Source organism: Physcomitrium patens, chromosome 2 (genome assembly GCF_059467195.1).
Source record: "Physcomitrium patens ecotype Gransden chromosome 2, ASM5946719v1, whole genome shotgun sequence".
Lineage (NCBI taxonomy): Eukaryota > Viridiplantae > Streptophyta > Bryopsida > Funariales > Funariaceae > Physcomitrium > Physcomitrium patens.
The window spans coordinates 2,205,436-2,224,798 of record NC_143411.1 but is presented as its reverse complement, the minus strand read 5'-3'; the positions used below and the strand labels follow the sequence as shown (position 1 = coordinate 2,224,798).

Genomic DNA, 19,363 nt, shown 5'->3' with positions numbered 1-19,363 from the left:
TGTAGTAGATGACAAGAAATGCAATCAATAAAAATCATCATATTTGACATCCTTGCAATTCTTCTCAATAAATTTATTTGTTGCAATTGATCATGTCAAAAATATAAAAAATCTTATGCTTCTAAAATCACTCGAATTACAAATAAAAAGATTATGAAAGAGATGAAATTCATCTCATCTATCTATGTCCTAAATTAAGAATTTAAATAAACTAAAATTCATTGAAATCACTTTTATTTCTTTAATTCTTTTATTGGTAAGTTTAGAAAAATACCTATTTATTTGGAGATATCATATTGAAAATCGAATAATTTATATCTCTCATAAAAAAATTAAAAAATCCATTACTTATTGATATTTTTTTCATATTTAAAATTTTTAATACGAAATTATAATGACTAATTCAAAAAAAACTATAATATAAACAAGTAACTTTTATTCTTGTAATAATGCCTTGAATAATTATGATATATAAAATATTTTTAAATATTTTATTTTTTTATTTTATAAAGGATAAATATAACCACTGAACTTCTAATTTTATAATTACAAACTAACATTGTGGTTATTCAAGGTTGCAATCCATTATATTAAAAATTAGATTTTTATATCAAATCACATTTTCTAATGAATTTTTATATCTATTATATTAATTTAGGTGTAAGCTAAATATATCTTATGATTTAAATATTTTAAATCCAAATGAAATTTTAATAACAAATAAGAAAACAATTGGCTTGCAACATATTAAAATAATCATATTGCTCAATGCTTAAATCATTATATATTGAAGAATAAAAGGAGGATTTTGTCATAGATTTAATGTGCAAAGTAGGTAATATGCTCATAAATCCCTGGACCTGTTCTTTTTTGTTCTATTGTATTTTTAGTTGCATTTTCAAAAATGTGTTTGTTGATTTCTTCTTATGAAGGCATGCTAATTACAGGTATTAAAAACGTATCTGAATATTATAAAAAAATATTGGGTATTTAATTTTTCTGAATTTGTAATTATGAGAATTCAAGCAAATGAAAATTTTAGGAAACAAAAGTTTATAAATTGAAAAGTCATGAATTTACCCGTTAAAAATAAACAAAAACAAAATTTATTCCTTATAAAATTAACTTAAATTCTAATAACATGGTCATGTCTCTCTCTCTCTCTGTCTCTCTCTCTCTCTCTATATATATATATATACATACATACATATATTCACACACACAAACATATCTCATAGAAATAGTTATTAGTTTAAGACTTTTATATTGCCATGGAAAAACCTTGGTGTAAATTTGTAAAACATGTATATACTTGTGATTGAAAAATATTGGCATTTAAAGTGTCAATGTACAAAAATCAGAAGCAAGCAAAAAGTCCACCAAGTATTGATTTCAATCAAACTACGTGCCAGAAAATCCAAAAATTATGTAAATCCAAAAATCAAACCCAATCAAATAAAAAAAGAAATTCTCTACGAGAGAGCCAAGCTACGAAAGAAATGTTCCCTAGCGAGTTCCCAAAACGTTCCCGATGATGTTCCTAGTGGTGTTCTCAATAGTGTTCCCAATGATGTTCCGAATGATGTCAGTGAGGTTCCTCGTGATGTTCCCAGTGAGGTTCCCATTGATGTTCCCTGTGATGTTCTGAATGGCGTCACAGGCGCGGTTCCCAAAAGCTTTACCTCCCAAATTCGATATACCGACGCCGGGTCTATTTTCGGACCCCAGTTACTTGTTTCTCTGGAGGTCAGCGCTAAGAACTAGCGTTGAATTACGCATCGGATCCCTCCGAAACAACCTCTCGGCTGTTAGCTATAATCGAACTATTGCTAATTGAATACACAGAAAGAAGTCGGTTATTCGTCACCTGTCAATCTCGTCGCGACACGAACTCCGATTCCCCTCCTCCCCACCCACTCCCCGCCCCCACCAGCATCATCGTCGATTAAGTGCTGCCGGTGGGACGGTCTACTTCCGTGCAACTTGTTGAATTCGGTGCAAGTGTGGTAGCAGCAGTGGTGCAGCTGAGGAAGAGCAGTGTTCGTGATTGAGAGAGTTAGCTGGGACTGCACCATGGCGACGATGGCTCAGGTGGTGTGGCTGGTTGTGTTGGGCCTCATGAGCCTGCTGCTTTGTGCCGAAGCGGGTTGGTTGGGTAACCAGGGGTATCATGAGCAGTGGGTCCGCGCTCGCGGCACGTGGTACGGAGATCCTTACGGCGAAGGGTCAAGCGGTGAGTTGATGCTACTCACGCTCCTGCAGCAATACTGTGTTGATCTGCACTGTGTCGATGAGTAAATGGCAGCACTAGTCTTCTGACTTTCTTACTGATTTCTTTGTCCAGGTGGGAACTGCGGTTACACGAGGCTCTAGGGCACTCCCATCGGTCCCAAGATTGTTGCCGGCAGTCGCTCGATCTACGCAAACGGGCTTGGTTGTGGCCAATGCTACCAGATCAGGTGCGTTGATCCCAGCCACGGACCCAAGCTCTGCAATTCCTTCGGCACACAAGTTGTCGTGACCGATTTCTGCCCCGGTGGAACTTACTGTAGCACTGGGGAGAATGCATTTGACATGAGCGGAGCTGCCATCAATGCCATGGCGCTTCCGAGCAGAGAGGGCCAACTTCGCAACCGGGGCTTGTACAACCTCCTCTACAAGAGAGTGCCGTGCCGGTACAGAGGCACCAACATCCAATTCCGCGTCGACAACGGCTCCAGCGCCTATTGGCTGAGCATTTTGATCAAGTACGTCGGGGGACCAGGCGACATTGGTCAGGTTTATATTAAGATGGCCAACTGGTTTGCGTTTCAGCCAATGAAACATGCTTGGGGAGCCAACTGGATGATGCCTAGCTACGACGGGAAGCCGTTCAAGGGCCCCATGGACATCAAGATTGTGTCGAAGCTGAACAGGCACTCCGTTGTTGCTAGAGGAGTCATTCCCGGTTACTTCCGGCCCGGAACGACCTACAATTCTAGGGTGCAGATGGCTTTCTAGTTTTACAACTCTCTCGGATGATATTTATCTATCCACGGGCCCTCCCGATCCCGGACACACTGTAAATTGTACGTTAGTTAAGGTAGCAGTAGTCGGTGGTTAGTAAAGAGGCTCCAGCACATGAAGTGGAGAAGGGGTCCGATCTTGCGCTTTTAGATAAGTATAATCTTAAGCAAATTTTGCTCTAGCGCCCCTCTTTGGAGACATTTTAAGCTTTGTCCAAAGAGGAGGCGATATATTCCGGCAAAGTGCTTTTCGTGGTGCGTTTTACTAAAAATAAGTGTGGTATGCATGGCTTGGACTGCTCATTGACTATTTTAATTCGGACATGTTTCGTCCTCCTGAATTTTTAACAACTCTGATCAAACCTTAGCATCCAGACAGCCGGAATCAGCTGTAACATCACCTACTTTAACATCCACATCTTGCTGATGATCGGCAATTAATGAAATTCAGCGTGCAACTGAGTTTCCCCAATTTCTTCAAAGACAACTACATCAACACCCAGCGGCGCGTCCTTGGCTAGAAAACTAGATGTTGAGTATAGATGTCGCATTTAATAGATAGGATAAGAGCACCTATTACACCTCATCGCTGGATTCCCCCCTCTTAATAATAACTAACGATCACATTCACTCTTGGTTTCTAATTTTCACGTCAAGTATCGGACGAACCGACATGGTAGTGTGTGGAGTGATAGTTAAGCATGTTGAGCCAACACAGGCCAAGTCGAAGTCATAGATTTGTCTAAGATGTGATGAAACACTACAAGGGGAAGGATTCATATCGATGTCTGATGAACTTGAAATTTACAGCCGCAGCATGGAGTGAAAGCGTTGAGAAACTTGTTTACACGGCATTTTGATACCAGTATCAACTCAGGCAACGTAAAGACCTGTAATCAGGTGCAACATTAGGTCAAGCTGAGGCTCGAAAGGAAAAATAGTGGACTTGAAACAAAGAATTTTACACACAAAAAAAAAAAGACAGATTCAGGTGGGACCATAATTTAACAATATTATGAACATACAGAAAGTAAGAATATTTCATTTTCCAAAATTTGGTAGTTCTTGCTTCAATATATTGAAATGTATATATTATTTTTTATTATCAAAGTAGATAAATTATGGCAAATAATAAATTGAAACAGGAACGAACTACATTTTTAGCACCAATAACAAAAAATAGTTTTAGAACTCTTGAATTAATTTACTGAAGAATCAAGAAACATTAGTCAACAGCAAGAATAAAATATTCTTTGCTTAAGTTTAATTAATTCACATATTAAAAATACCATAATACTACACATTTAATCCTTTTTAATATTAGACTAATCTTAGATAGAATTAATCATATTTTAAAGTCTCAAAATAGAATAAAAAGATAAGTCTAAAAAAAAATGTTTAATAAAAAAATATAAAAAAGAACATAAAAGAACATATATACAACTTTAATATCTACCTAAATCACTTGTTCATCTAACTTTATATAATAAGACTATGTTTATTTTAATAAAAAAGACTACAAAAAAAATAATATATATAGATAGGTAAATTAAAAATAAAGATAAATATTATTTTATTTATAAAAAATAAATTTTATAAAATAATAAATAATTTTAATAAAATAATAAATAATTTTAATAAAATAATAAATAATTTTAATAAAATAATAAATAATTTTAATAAAATAATAAATAATTTTAATAAAAAATTAATATTATGTATTAAACAAAAAAATTTAAAATACTTAAAACTATTAATTATAACATAAAAAATACTATTATAAATTTATTATAAAAGATGAATATTTAAATATATATATAATTAAATTAAATTAAATTAAATTAAAAATATCTAGCTTTTAGTGCTAAAATTTAATTATTTTATAGCAAAAAACTAAGTCATTTGATAAAAGATTATAAATTCAATATTATTACAAAAAAAAGAATAATATAAGAAACAAAAATTCTAAAAAAAATGACTACATGTAATGAATATGTAGAATAATATTTAATTGATCCAATTGTCTGTATTCTACTCTTCTTATACTCATTGCATAGGACTTTGCATTCCTTCATTAATGTATGTCTTTTTCTTCTTCTTCTTCATGATATATGCATGAATCCTTTGTCTATAAGAGCTTAAACATATCTTTGCACTGAGCAAAAAATACAATAAAAGCCACTAATTCTATTCATATCTATATTTAGAAGGATTGTAGATTATGACTAGAGAATAAAGAGTAATTTATTAGAATTACAAAAGTGAGAATGAATGTCTACAAGATAAACCATATGATCTTGCTAAACTACATTCATGAATGCTAAATTCAAAACATATATAGAAATATCCTTGTTGATGTCTAATGCAACAAATGATAGTTCTAGATGCATCTAATGTTGTAATTTTATCAAATATATATGATAAGAAGATTTTAGTATAAGAATCAAATTTAATCTATATTAATAAATATTTATTATTATTTATATATATATATATATATATAATTCATAAAAGAAAAAATTGATATATTTTGGATTTCAAAATAAAAAAAAATTAATGCATTGGAATTAAAAATATTATTATTTTACATCTAAAAAAATCATTGAATTATAAAGAATTACTAACATTATTAACACTACAAGTAATACTACACATATTCATATTTATTGTATATTTAAAAAAATCAAGAAGAACTTCAAACAAAATGAGAAGCAAATCTAGACAACTTAGACATTACCATCCACTTTAATTAACACTCTACATGAATAAAAGTGAAGATTTATTAAAATTAGATCCATATTAATTTTAATATAAACATAAGCATTGAAGTTAGAATTTAAAAGAAAGTAAAGATTTATTGTTTAGATCTTACATCTGTATGAAGATACCTAATGGACTAATTAATCATATAATAATGCTATGTATTAATCTTAGATTACTTTGCATCTAGACAACTAGCACAACCAAATGTTTGTAAGCTGAGCATAATAGCCAATATTTCCAACACTCCTTCTCGCTTAACATTCTATTATTCATCTTGTTATAAAGTTGAAAAGATATTAATTTATAAATTAGAAATGATAGCAAGAATAGTATGATAGCTAATCATGTAGTTGTACAATTTTATAAATTTACTAGAGAGTGTATCCAAATAAAATAACAATGGTTTTCAAAACATTGTCTAGTAATTTATTTTGTAAATAAATATGCATATTATAGTTTGGTGACAACATGTCTCAAAGTGATTTCTCTTTTTAAAATCCATTTTTATGTAAATTAATACTTTATTTTGATGTGATTAGTCCTTGTAATAAACATAGAATTTTAAACAAGACAAACAAGTTCATATCATTGCAATTGAAATAAAAATTGTATTAGTAGAAATATAAGATTTAAAAAATTCAAATTTAATTTATTTTAAATGCACTTATATTTTAGATGGAAATAAAATATATAATTTAGTTATAAGCCTTTATAGATAAAATGTTTCTTTAATAGCTTCCAAGAATATCTTCTAATTTCTATCTATATCAAGGATATAAATCACAAAGAACAAAAGAATCAATATATTCTTGTAGTACTCAAAAAGAATAAATATTCATTCAAAGATAGTTTAATATTAAGACTAGAATGACTATTGCTTTGTTATTTTTTTGATCAATAAAAGATCTTGAATTTAAATCTTAACAAAGACATGCTACAATGGGCTTGGCAATAATTTAGAATATTTTTTGATATAAAATACTTGAAGTTCTTATAATTTTTATAAATAGTCATTAAACTTGAAGTGCCTTCTAGATAATGGTACCATTCCCAAAATGAATCCATAATTGCAAAAAGCTCTTTATTATGAATCTTGTAGTTGATCTTTGTTGCTGAAAATTTTCTTAAATAAAAAGCTATTAGGTGAAGTTTGTCATTTGTTCCTATTTATATTAGTCTATAATCTCATATCTTTAAGTTTTTGTAATATACAATGATTATAAAGTTCATACTCTTCTATTTATTTATAATAGATTAAAATGTTGTCTAAATAACATACAATAGAATCATCTAGAAACTCTCAAAAAATATTATTTTTAAAATTTTGAAAAACAATTGATGCATTTGTAAGTCCAAAAGACATAGCATTATATTTAAAATTCCCATACTTGGTTCAAAATGAATTTCTCTATTCATCTCCTTCTTTGATATGTATTAGATTATATATTCCTCAAAATCTATTTTTATATAGATCATTGCATAATTTAATTCATCAAAAAGTTTCAATACCAAAAGTAGAGGATACATATCTTTAATGCTAATCTTATTGATTTCTCAATAATCCATAGACATCTGTAATGATTAATTTTTTTTCTTTACAAAGAAGATGAGAATTCTAGCTAAATAATTTGAATTGTATATATAATTTTTAGCCGAGTTCTTATCAATGTACTCTTTAAATACAATCAACTTGTTCTATGGTAAGCTATAAATTGGTCTAAATTATTGTTGACTTATTTCTTAAAAATCAATTTAACAATCATAAGAATGATGCTTCAAAAAAATATTTATGTTCTTCTTTTCAAAAACATCTTGATAATCTTGATACAATTTTAAAATATCACTTAAATTTTTTTTACTATAAAAAATAGGCGTTGAATAAATAGCAATAGGTGACTATTTTTTTACAAAATGCATGAAGGCTTTTATAGCTATCAATTAAAATTTAGATGTATAATTATTTGTTTGAGTAATAGAAATTTAAATTATATTATAGAAAAAATTAAGATTATAAGATATTCTATCTATTTAAGGATTATACTTTACTAATTATAATAAACCTAAAATAATTAAATTAGAAAGAAATTTAATAACATTGAATATTACTAAGCTATTATGAGTATTAACTAAAATTGATTGATAAGAGCGTTATCATTTTAATTCACATTATAAGCAAGATTTTAAAATTTAAAAATATACATAGTAGCTAAACATGATTCTTTTTATAAAGATAGGAGTTTAGTCTTTACTATCATTTTTTCATTATTTTTTTAAAATATGGCCATAAACACTTCTAAGAATAAATTTAAATCACATAAGAATTGTGAATCTTTTTCCATCAAAGAAGTAAAGCAAGAAAGACCACTTCTATCTAACTTGAGTAAATCTATCAATATATTGACAATGATGTAATCTTAGATAGAGCTTAACTTATTGTAAAAATCTACAAAATTTTGATCTTCTTCCATCAAACTTCTCTAGTATATTGATCCTTACCTTCTTCATATTTATAATAGTAAAACCTTTTAAATTCAATTATAAGGTTGATCTATTTGCTTCTCTCAACTAAATAATTTTTTGGCATAGACATTAAACTTTATTATTGATTTCTTACATAGGCATAGAATTAATACCTCTATGGTTGATATTAGTAATGCATGAAATTTCTACCTTAAGAGTGTTGAAAAGCTTAGAATGATCTACAATAATTACAAATCTAATTTTATTTTTGCCAAGTATAGCATCCATAATTTTTCTTGATATCTCTATAATAAAAAATTAAATTTATAAATTTTAATATCAAATTAAAATTTCTACAAAAAATGATAGTCTATTATTTTTATAAAAAAAAATCAATATTAAAAAGAAATAATATTAATATAAAAATAGATAGTTTGCAATTTTTAAAAGACAAGAAAAGAAGTAGATGATCCATTAACTTTTAAAAAAAATAAGAATAGTGAATTAACACTCTTATTTATAAATAAATAAGAATAGTGAATTAATACTTCAAATTTGTTAGCTAGAGAGGAGACTTGATGATATAAAAAAAAACAATAGTGAAGTTGAAAAAAGCATGCTTCAAAAATAAGAATAGATTGAATAAGCAACTTTGATTAAGGCCACAAGAAATTCATGAAGGTGATTGGATATTTTTTATAATATGATTTTGAATAACTAATATAATGCTTTGCAAAAAAAATTAAAATGCTAGTTTGGGCCTTATATGATTATAAATGTTTTAGATAATATTACATATATATTGAAAGAATTTGATAGAACATACATTAAAATTTCAATTATGAAAAAAGGAATAAAAAATTTTAAGCAACGGAATCAAGATATAACATGTAAAGATATTAGAGAGGACATTGATTTTTTTACAATAAAGAAGAAAAAATAGATTATGAAAAACACAATTTTGAACAAGTAGTATGATACCAATCATAACTTTGATTCTTTTTGGTGCATACCAAAGGATGCATAGGTTTGGAAGAGGTAGATGTTGTATTGTGGTTTTGCTACCATGTAAAAAAAATAATGCATATATATATATATATATATATATATATATATATATGTATATTATACATTATAGTCAAAGTCACTTTCTTAGATTTTAGTTGGTTATAAAATATGGTTAGATTTCTATTTTGAAGTAGTTAATTTTAAAAGGCTATTATTAGAGTTTATTTTATATTAATAATATTTTTTATATATTTAAAGCTACCTTTATTAGACATTGATGACTCTTAAAATCTTATTTTATTTCTTTTATTTGGTTTTTAGAGCACATATTATGTAAAATTTATTAGAATAAAGATTAGAGAAGGATTTTGATATCAAAAGTCAAAGTTAGGCTATCTATATGGATGAATGGAGCTGAATGATGAAAATTTCCATTCCTATTGGCCAAAAGTCAAGTCCAATTGGCTTCAAGGAGATTACTTGAGGCCTTACTAGGAATTAGGATTACCCTTTCAAAGACATTTGAACATTGGAGGTTGGGATCATCAAATTTAGGATTTTGGATATGATTTTGGTACAAATTTTGTATAATTTGGAGTTTTAATGAAGGAGATATAGGTGCTCAAAGATAAGGCATTGATTTTGTATCTATTATCACTCTTTGAGGCATAGCGCACACATATGAAGGACTTTCAAGGATCAATTTTTTTATTTAAAAGGTTGATTTAAAAAACTACATTTTTCATATAAAAATCAAAATATTTGAATTGATTTTGAGGAATAAAATTTGCTTGAAGAAAATGCTTCTAAAGTGAGGTTTGTCAATGAACTAATTTCATAAGGGATTTAATTTTAGCTATATCTCAAGCATTTGGATGAATTTTTAGCTAAAGATTTTTTTAAATGTGTATTATTATGTTAGATAGCTATATATCAATTTTTGTGGTATTTGAATTTTGAAATTTTGAAATATAAAAAAATATAGTACCTAGATACTCATAAATTAGGGTTTAGAATACTTTCTAGTATTTTCAAGTTATTAAAGGATCACAAGCAGATCTATAACTGATTATTTTTAATAATAAATCTTGAGGATTTAAACTATATTTTCAGTAAATTTGAAGAAAATAGAATAATTGAATCAAGAGATATTGGATCATAAAATTGGTAAGATGCTCTAGAAAGTCTTATGCATAAAACTTTTTGAATATGAAAGGATTTTTATTAATAAAATATCTTTTGATATTATTGTATTTATTATCTTCTATACTAAAAATAAATCACTTATTGGAGCTTAGCCAATAAGTTAAAACTAATATTTCTACAATTAGATATCCAATATATTCTTAGATCATAAATTATGCCACACAATAGTGCATAAACTAAGTTCTAAAGTAGTATTTAAAATATTCTATCAACTACCAAAAAGATGATTAAACAACTCTTTTGTGATTGACAAAATTTGCTTATAATAATACAATACATTTTTCTACACAAAAAATACTTTTTTTGCTATTATGATTATCATCAACAATATAATGCTTTTGACTTCTCAAAAATTCATAATCTTGTAATAAAAGATTTAAAAAATCATTTATTTAAGCCAAATATAATAATAAAGGTATAATTAAAAGAAGTTTAAGAACAATAAAAGGCCAATGCAAATGCTTATTACAAAAAGAAACCTCAATTTTACGTTGGCGATAAGATATGATTACTTTATTATAATATTAAAGTTAGTCTTACTTATAATAAGTTGGATTATCGTGAACTTGGACCATTTCCTATTTGTGAACAAGTCGATCTTATTGCTTATTGATTACATCCATCAAAATCTATGAAGATTCATCCCATATTCTATTTTTTTTAATCATATAATATAATAAATGTCTTGAAAAGAAGAAAAATTCCACTTCTTCCTATAGAAATGGATAACAATAAAGAATTTGAAATAGAAGTCTTAGATTTAAAGCAGTACCACAATAAGTTAAAATATCTACTTTATTAACATGAAAATGATATTAATCAACGTACATAGGAACCAATAAAGAATCTTGTAAATATAAGAAAGTAGATTAAAGCTTTTCATAGACAACACCTATCAAAATGAAGATGAAGAATAATAAATCTTCATTATAAAAGAAGTAAGATCTAGAAAAGATAGCATTCTATTTTTTTTCTTTGTTTGTAGTTTATATATATTTGTGGTACTAAGAAGTTAAAAAAATTAACAACCAATAGATTCAACTGAAGAGCTATCATTTATTAATTTATTAGACAAGATATTACAATTATCACAACTTTTAAGTTGACATAATCAAGATGAAGATCTTCAAAAATAACATTTTTTTTTGAATAAATGGCAAGATATAACATGTTTGGTATCACGACCTTGGAAGAGAGTCTTGATGTTTGGTGATTTTATTAGATGTAGAAACAACTTCTAATAGTGTTTCAAATGTTATATTTAAAGGAAGTTATGAAGTCCTCAACAACAATCAAATAACAAGATGGTCTTTCTGTTATAGTATAGAAGACTATTAATGGCTGAGAGGACTTATCAACCATCTTCAAAGAAAACAAAGTTCAAAGTATGTCACAAATATAATTTTTTGCATTTTAAATTTTTTCAACATATGATAGCCACTTTTTGTAGAATTCATTCTCAAAAGAAGAGGTAATGTTACAAACATACATATTTACTCCAATAATTATGTATATGATTAAGTAGAAGTAAGTAAAAGTAGATTAATTTTATAATATCTTTTAAAGAAGCTTTTTGAGAGCTTTATAGATGTGGCTTTGATTTTATACATGTTTATAATTAATTAATAGGTTAAAAACTTGGTCAATAAGTTAATTACATATGATACATATTAATAGGTTATAGAATAAGCTAACTATATAGCACATATATAGAAAAATTCTCTTATAAGTTAAGAGATATTTCTTGCAAAGTCAATATGTGTTGGAGGTCTTATAGAACATCACTATGTAGCTTCTATTAAGAGAGTATATATAGAAGTACGAGTGAAGCCTTCTTTACTCTTGTCAATGTTTTTTTTATTCTTAGTCTAATTTCAAGAGTCTATATTCTTCTCGTCTTTAGAAATAGTCATTTTAGTCTTAATATTATATAACTTTTAAAGTGAATATTTATTCTTCTTGAATTATATAAGAGTGTTTTAAGATTTTTTTTTATTTTGATTCATGTCCTTGAAAAGTTCTCAACCTTCTTCAAATATTTTTGTAAAAGGTAACAAATTATTAAAGAATTTTGTAGAAGATAAAGATGAGGGGAAGTTACTTAGGTGGTTTTAAAAAATGTAACATTTTGACTAATGAAGACTTTGAATTGAGCTAGATTATAGTAGCAATATTTTTTAATAGCAAAGTTATAGCAAAAAAATACACTCAATTACCTTAATTTATAGTTTGTATCAAAACTCTTATGATATGTGAATATATGCAATACTCCTAAGAATTTGTAAGTATAAAGGTCAAAACAATGTCCATATAGCATTTCAAATGGTATCTTATTAATGAGAGCCTTATTAGAGCATCTATTAAGAACGTACGTAGTGACTCATATGATTTTAGATCATAAAAATGATAAAAAATTTCCATCAATAAAGATGCTCCAAGTTGCTTTTAACAATTTTGTCTTCTTTTTCTTATAATTCCATTTTGATATGGAATTGATGGAGTTATGAGTTGATATTAAATTCCATGCAAAAAAAAAAAAAAACAAAAAAAAATAATAATAAGATATTTTATTTTTTTTATTTAAAAAAAGATATGAAATATGTTATTCAAATTCTTTTTTAATCATAAATTTAAAAGATTTCAAGTATTGAAATGAATTATTTATTTATTTGTTGCAAGAAAATAAATCCATATAAATCTAATATAATCATTTGTGAAAATAAGAATATATTTCTGTTTTATTGTAGAATATAAGAGACCACACAAGTCATTGTAGAGAAGTTTCAATAGGCTCAAGGTAATGGATTTGGCCTATTTTTAAAAAAATCTTTATAATTCTTACAAAAAATTTAAGATGCACAATTTTTCTTAATAAATGACATTATGGATATTTGAATAATCATTTATCTAGCAATCATGTGTTATAATATTTGATTATTAAGATAGATGAATCTTCTATGTTAGAAGTCATGTTGATTAATGGAATTATATCAAACTTTATTAATTTTAGCAATCTAACTAATAGCAAGGTGAATTAATTTAGTATAAGATATTCTATGACTATTCTTGAGTGGTCAAGCATTTACTTTGAAATCCAATAAAGTATAATGTAGTATAAGATGGAATTGCAACTTCTAAGTTTATACCTTCCATTGCATTGTATTAGAAATATTGATTATCATACATGTTACGTACAAAGTTTAAAAAACTAAATTAAAACTATAATAACTATATAATTATATCAAATTATAATTTGAGAAGTAAATAGAGGTATATTTAGGACATAAGATATCCAACATTATTAAAAATTGAATATAAAATAATAAATACGATATTTAGGTGGACTTAGATTTAATTAATTTTATGAGAAGAAAGGTAATTTTAAGAAATAAGATAAAAGAATATTCTTTTAAAATAAACTTAATATTAAATTTAGATATTTTATAGTCAAAAAAAGAAGCAAGAAAATCTTATCCTTTGAAGAACTATATGAGTGTTGATGGCATATAGTGAAGCACTTAGCACATTGAAGATATTATAAGTAATAATTGATAATACAAAAATATCAATTGCACACTCCTCCAAGAATTAAAAACTTTTAATGTAACAAGTATAATAGACACTAATACTTTTGGGCTTAATGCCCTCCTAGAGCTTTTTCAAATTTGATTGCATGTTCTTAGCTGCAATACGTAAAGATGCCAACTCTTCTTCCAACTCTCAAATCTTCCTAGCACTTCTGCTCTATGTTGCCATATTAAGAACATATGGCTTAGTAGGATTCAAAAGATTGTATTCTACATATTTTTTTTAAAAGAGAGGTAATTTGAAAATAATTAAATCCTCATATAACTCACAAAATTCATCAAGATAATTTAATTTTAGCTACACATGAGCTTATAATAATCTAAAATTAGATAAGTTTAATTAAAATATAACTTAATTGATTATACTATTATGTACATCAATTTCAAATCTAATAAATTTTGAAACCACCTTCTTGGTTTTATACAACAAGAAGAATTTAAGTATTCACTCATGTAAACATTATCACATCTAGATTTTGAAATGATTCATTGGCATTCTTATAGCAAGATATAGGCATTTCAATTATCAAAATATCTTTTATGCTATTGAAAATATTTGGAGAGATACAAGAGTAGCTAAAAGTAATGTATATACTTATACATACAAAAGAATATATAGAAAGAAAGAGAGCTTCTAATTTTTGTATTGATGTAATTATCTCTTGTATACAAAGAAAAGGAGAGAAGATAAACAATTTCTCTCTATTACATTCCAAACAGTATAGCTATAGTATTTATTGTAAATTACAATAAATATTATGGAAAGCACTAGCTACATTTAATGCTCTCAACACTCTTCTTCACTTGTTATAATATTTATATAACATAAAATTTTCATAAGATTATAATCTATATTTTTTTGTGATCTTATAAGTTCAAGAGCTGCTACTTCATTAAAACCTTATCTAAAAAAATCTTATTATGTTTAAAGGTAAAACCATAAGTAAAAGAAAAAAAATATAATACTATTATTTTTTTAATTATTTAAAGAATTCATTAATTTTCTTGCTCAAAAAAGGTAAGTTGCCACATATAAATGCCATAAATAAGTTGGTGATGGTTACACAAAGGAAGAGCTTTAGTAAAGAAATCAATAAGATTATTTGTAAATTCAATTTTCTTCATCTTAAGTGCTTGATAAAAAATGAAGTCATGGATATAACTAAAATATTTTAGATTAATATTATTTATCCTATTGCCTTTAATGAAACCAACTTGTATCTGTATAATACTAGCACTATTATTTTCATATAAGATAGTTGGAGAATCATTATATGAAAGTCTATAAATTATTTGAATGAGTTTATTAATTGATTGCAATCAAATACATTCTTGAGATGCTTCAAGTAAGACTATAATTTTTTTATGGTTAGTTAAAATTATAGTTATAATTTATTTGACTAATTTCCATGATATTATAGCTACATGTCTTAAAAATACATAGTCTATTTGAGATTTAGTTATTACAATATCAAATTTATATCATATATCACAATATTCAACCAATTTTGGATTTACAAATTGTGTGTAGTATAATTTCAAGTCTTTTATATCTTTTAAATAATATAATAAATATTTGATGTTTTTATTCTAATATCATAGTATTGGAAGTACATTGTATCTTACAAGAATATTAATTGCAAATGCAATATCTATTCTTATAGATGTAGCTAAATATAAAAGTGCTCCAACTACTATGAAGTATGGATATTGATCTCTCAATACTTCATCTTCTTCTTTGCACAAATAATATGGATCATTACCATTATGACCATATTTAACCATTAGTATTGACAATAGCTAAGCATCAATCATATTGAATCTTTATAAGATTTTTCTAATATACATTAATTGATAGAAAAAAAATGCTACTATCTGTGAAATGCATAGTTTGAAGATAAATATAATAAGTTATTTTTTCTAGCATTTTCATTCCAAACTCAAAAATAAGTAGGTTTATAGCTACAATACATACAAATCTAATATCTATAAGATTAAGATCATCAATATATATAGTGATGATCACAAAATCAATTTTATCTTGTTTGATAAATAAATAAGGAATTAGTGGATAACTTATAAATTTATTTGTAATTAAATAATCTTAGAGATGTTGATACAACATGCATCCAAATTATTTTAGATTAAACAAGGTCTTGTGTAATTTAATACCACAATGTTGTCTTAAGGGTAGATCCATTTGGAGTTCTTATTTCCAAATTAGGTAGAACTTTCATATAAATATTTGCAATAAGAGAACTATATAGATACACAATTATCACATCCATAAGATGCACGTGAAGGGTAGTATGAGCTGCCATTTCAATAATATATCAAAATATAATTGAATCCATGACTAAAAAATATGTGGATTTATAATCAATGCCAAATCATTGGATAAATCTTTGGACAACAAGACAATCTTTATAACCAGTTATTTGATCCTTAATATTTTGCTTGTATATTAATACCATCTTATATCCTATAGGGTAAGATATAAGAGTGTCTACAATTGGACCAAAGACTTTTCTCTTATACAAAGAAGCATACACCTCCTTAATGATAATTTTCTATTTTAATTAGTTAGAGCAATGTATTGCTTCTTCAATAGTTTGAGGTTGAAGATCCTCTTCTTTGGAAGAAAAAGCTTTTGCAATCATATATGCAAATGATTCATCTATTGCAATAGATGATCTACTCCAAAAGTTGTTTATAGCACAATATAGAATAGGTTATTTTTTACTCAATTTCAATTTATTCATGTTAATTTTGAGATTTTTTATTCTATGAAGTGAAGATATAATTTGCATGGACATATCATCATTAATTGATGGTTCCATAGGTTTAGTAAGAACTTCCACATAAATAATACCAGAATTAACAAATGTTATAGCTTCTTTCTTATATAGTTACTTATTTGGTGTATAAGTCTTTTTAATTTTTGATGTTACAACCTGAGATATATTGGTTCATGGTATTGTAATATAAGCACATGCATTCTAAGCCTCATTAATAAAAACTCTCATACTTGAGTTTCAATATTAAAACTTCATCAATGTATCATTGGAGCTCATCGATGAGAAGGTATATATGTTGGTTTTAATTCACCAAACATTATTTGTATTCTTGGTCTATCAACTAGCACATTATTTTGTGCATATTTTTAAAATAGTAATTTTAAAGAAAATATATTTCTATATCTTAAAGAAGGAGTATCTAATGAATAAAGAAATAGACTACTAAGCCTTATTAAATAGAAACTCATTAAACGGCAATCAAACACCCATAGGTGATATATTGCAAATACGACCTGAAATAAATCCTTATAGTATAATAATTTTAAAAAAAGAAGAATAAAGGCATATTAATGTTGTAACATGCAAAACTATTTAATCTCATATAGATGCAAGTAAATTTACTTGAAGAAGGAGTAGCCAAGTAATGAATTGTATATACTTTATAAATGACTTTGCAAGTATATATTGAGCATATTCATATGGAATATAATATATCAACTCAATCCTTGTTATAGTACAATAGTCTTCAAAAGACTTTGATACAAATTTTTTTGCATTGTCTATATGCAATGTTTTAATAGGATAATCAGAAAAATATGCTTTATGTCAAGGATAAGAACTAGAAGAAGATGTATAAACTTGAAAAATCTATATCAAAAGAAAAGTAAAAAAATATAAATAAAATAGTAAGTATATTAAAAAGAAATTGAAATGGCTATTGCCAAATAACAAAGAAACTAGAGACTCTTAAATCTAGACTAGAAGCAAGAAAATGATTGACAAGAATAAAGAGGGCTTCATTCTTACCTCTATATATACTATCTAATTAGGAGCTATTTAGCGATGTTCTACAGGTCTTCTAATATGTGTTGACTTTGCAGGATCCATATCCTAGCTTACAAAGCAATTTTTCTATGTGTGGGTGTGATTTCTCATTTTACTTATTCTGGAAGAAACTTCCCAGAATAAACCCATATAGGGGAATTCAAACACGGAGAGTGACTAGTTGCTTGAGCGTTCACGTTAGGGTCACACAATTAATTACCTCCAATGTATCATCACTATTTCCATTGTCTAAGCACATAGGAAAACGATAATCTCTCCTTTCACCTTATCACTCTCTTCCTTGCAACAATTCAGTCATACCAATAACTGTTATTTCCACCAATATATCTTCACTCTTATAATCTCCAACTGTAATACCTCAACATCACAGCTTCAGCACACAATTACCCTCATTCCAATTACTGGAATTCTTCACACAGAACTACCATTCACATTACAGTGTTTCACACAACCACAGATTCACTATTTCTGCTGAACTACATTTAGATTTCAGCATTCAATCTCTCTTCTTCTCATTCAATAACATATAATTCCATTCACACTTTCATTCCATGATTCACTTCACAATATTCAGAAACTCTCAATACTCTTATTTCAAAGAACATAACAACAAAAGAAAAGAGGTAGCACCAAGCTTACCCCGGCTCACACTATCACAGTAATGGCGGTTTCTTCTTCTCTCTCATCCTCCTTATCCTACCACAAGATACCAACTGCTACATCTCTAATGAAAACTGCTTTTCCTAACTATTCATCCATTTTAACTACTGAACTACCTTTTTAACAGTCATCTATCCCTGTTTACACTATAAACTAAGTATCTACAAATCAGCAAATAACTACTTATTCTACAGTGGGCCACATAATTAACTTGTTCTTCAAACTACAAACATGTATCACACATGGCCAACTTGTTGACCACGTTTTTAATCTAAAAAGTCAAAAAAAGATACCTATAAAGTCAAAGTAATATCTATAAAGCTTCTAAGAAGCTTGTATAGAAGATATTATGGAATTGATCTACTTTTACCTATTATTATTTAAATCATATAAATAATTATTACTTTACATGTATATGTCTGTGACATTACTTTCTATTTTAGGGACAAGTTTGACAAGGAGCGGTGTTCATAAGTTGAAGAAATCTAAGATGCAAAAAATTGTATTTGTGACATACTCTGATCTTTATTCTCTTTGAAGATAGTTGATAGGCCTTCTTAGCCATCAATAGTATCTCATACCAGGGTGAAAAGACCACCCTATTATTTAGTCATTGTTGAGGCCTTAGTAACTTTTTTTATATAAAACATTTGAAACACCTTTACAAGTTGTTTTTACCTCTAATAAAATCATCAAACATCAAAAGTCTCTTCCAAGATCATGATACCAAACACATTGTATTTCATCATCTATTTAAGGAACAACATGTTGTTCTTGAAGATCTTCATCTCGATTTTGTCGTCTCAAAGGT

At 27.1% G+C, this 19,363-nt stretch overlaps 2 protein-coding genes across 2 annotated transcripts; both read left to right on the top strand.

The window, feature by feature from the left end:
• Positions 1 to 1,759: 1,759 nt before the first annotated feature.
• On the top strand, positions 1,760 to 3,302 carry LOC112278925 (expansin-B10-like). The gene is made up of 2 exons (XM_090256988.1): positions 1,760 to 2,233; positions 2,345 to 3,302. Exons 1-2 carry the CDS (start codon positions 2,074 to 2,076, stop codon positions 2,371 to 2,373), a joined length of 189 nt encoding a protein of 62 aa, XP_090113114.1. The 5' UTR covers positions 1,760 to 2,073; the 3' UTR covers positions 2,374 to 3,302.
• Positions 2,575 to 3,000, top strand: LOC149989686 (expansin-B1-like). Its single transcript, XM_090256223.1, has one exon. It carries the CDS (start codon positions 2,575 to 2,577, stop codon positions 2,998 to 3,000), a length of 426 nt encoding a protein of 141 aa, XP_090112349.1.
• Positions 3,303 to 19,363: the final 16,061 nt, after the last annotated feature.

Excerpts from the sequence above, each read along its gene's own strand:
- LOC149989686 (XM_090256223.1), top strand. The coding sequence starts at position 2,575 with ATGAGCGGAGCTGCCATCAATGCCATGGCGCTTCCGAGCAGAGAGGGC.
- LOC112278925 (XM_090256988.1), top strand. The coding sequence starts at position 2,074 with ATGGCGACGATGGCTCAGGTGGTGTGGCTGGTTGTGTTGGGCCTCATG. Across the intron at positions 2,234-2,344 it reads TTACGGCGAAGGGTCAAGCG|GTGGGAACTGCGGTTACACG; the intron begins GTGAGTTGATGC and ends TTCTTTGTCCAG.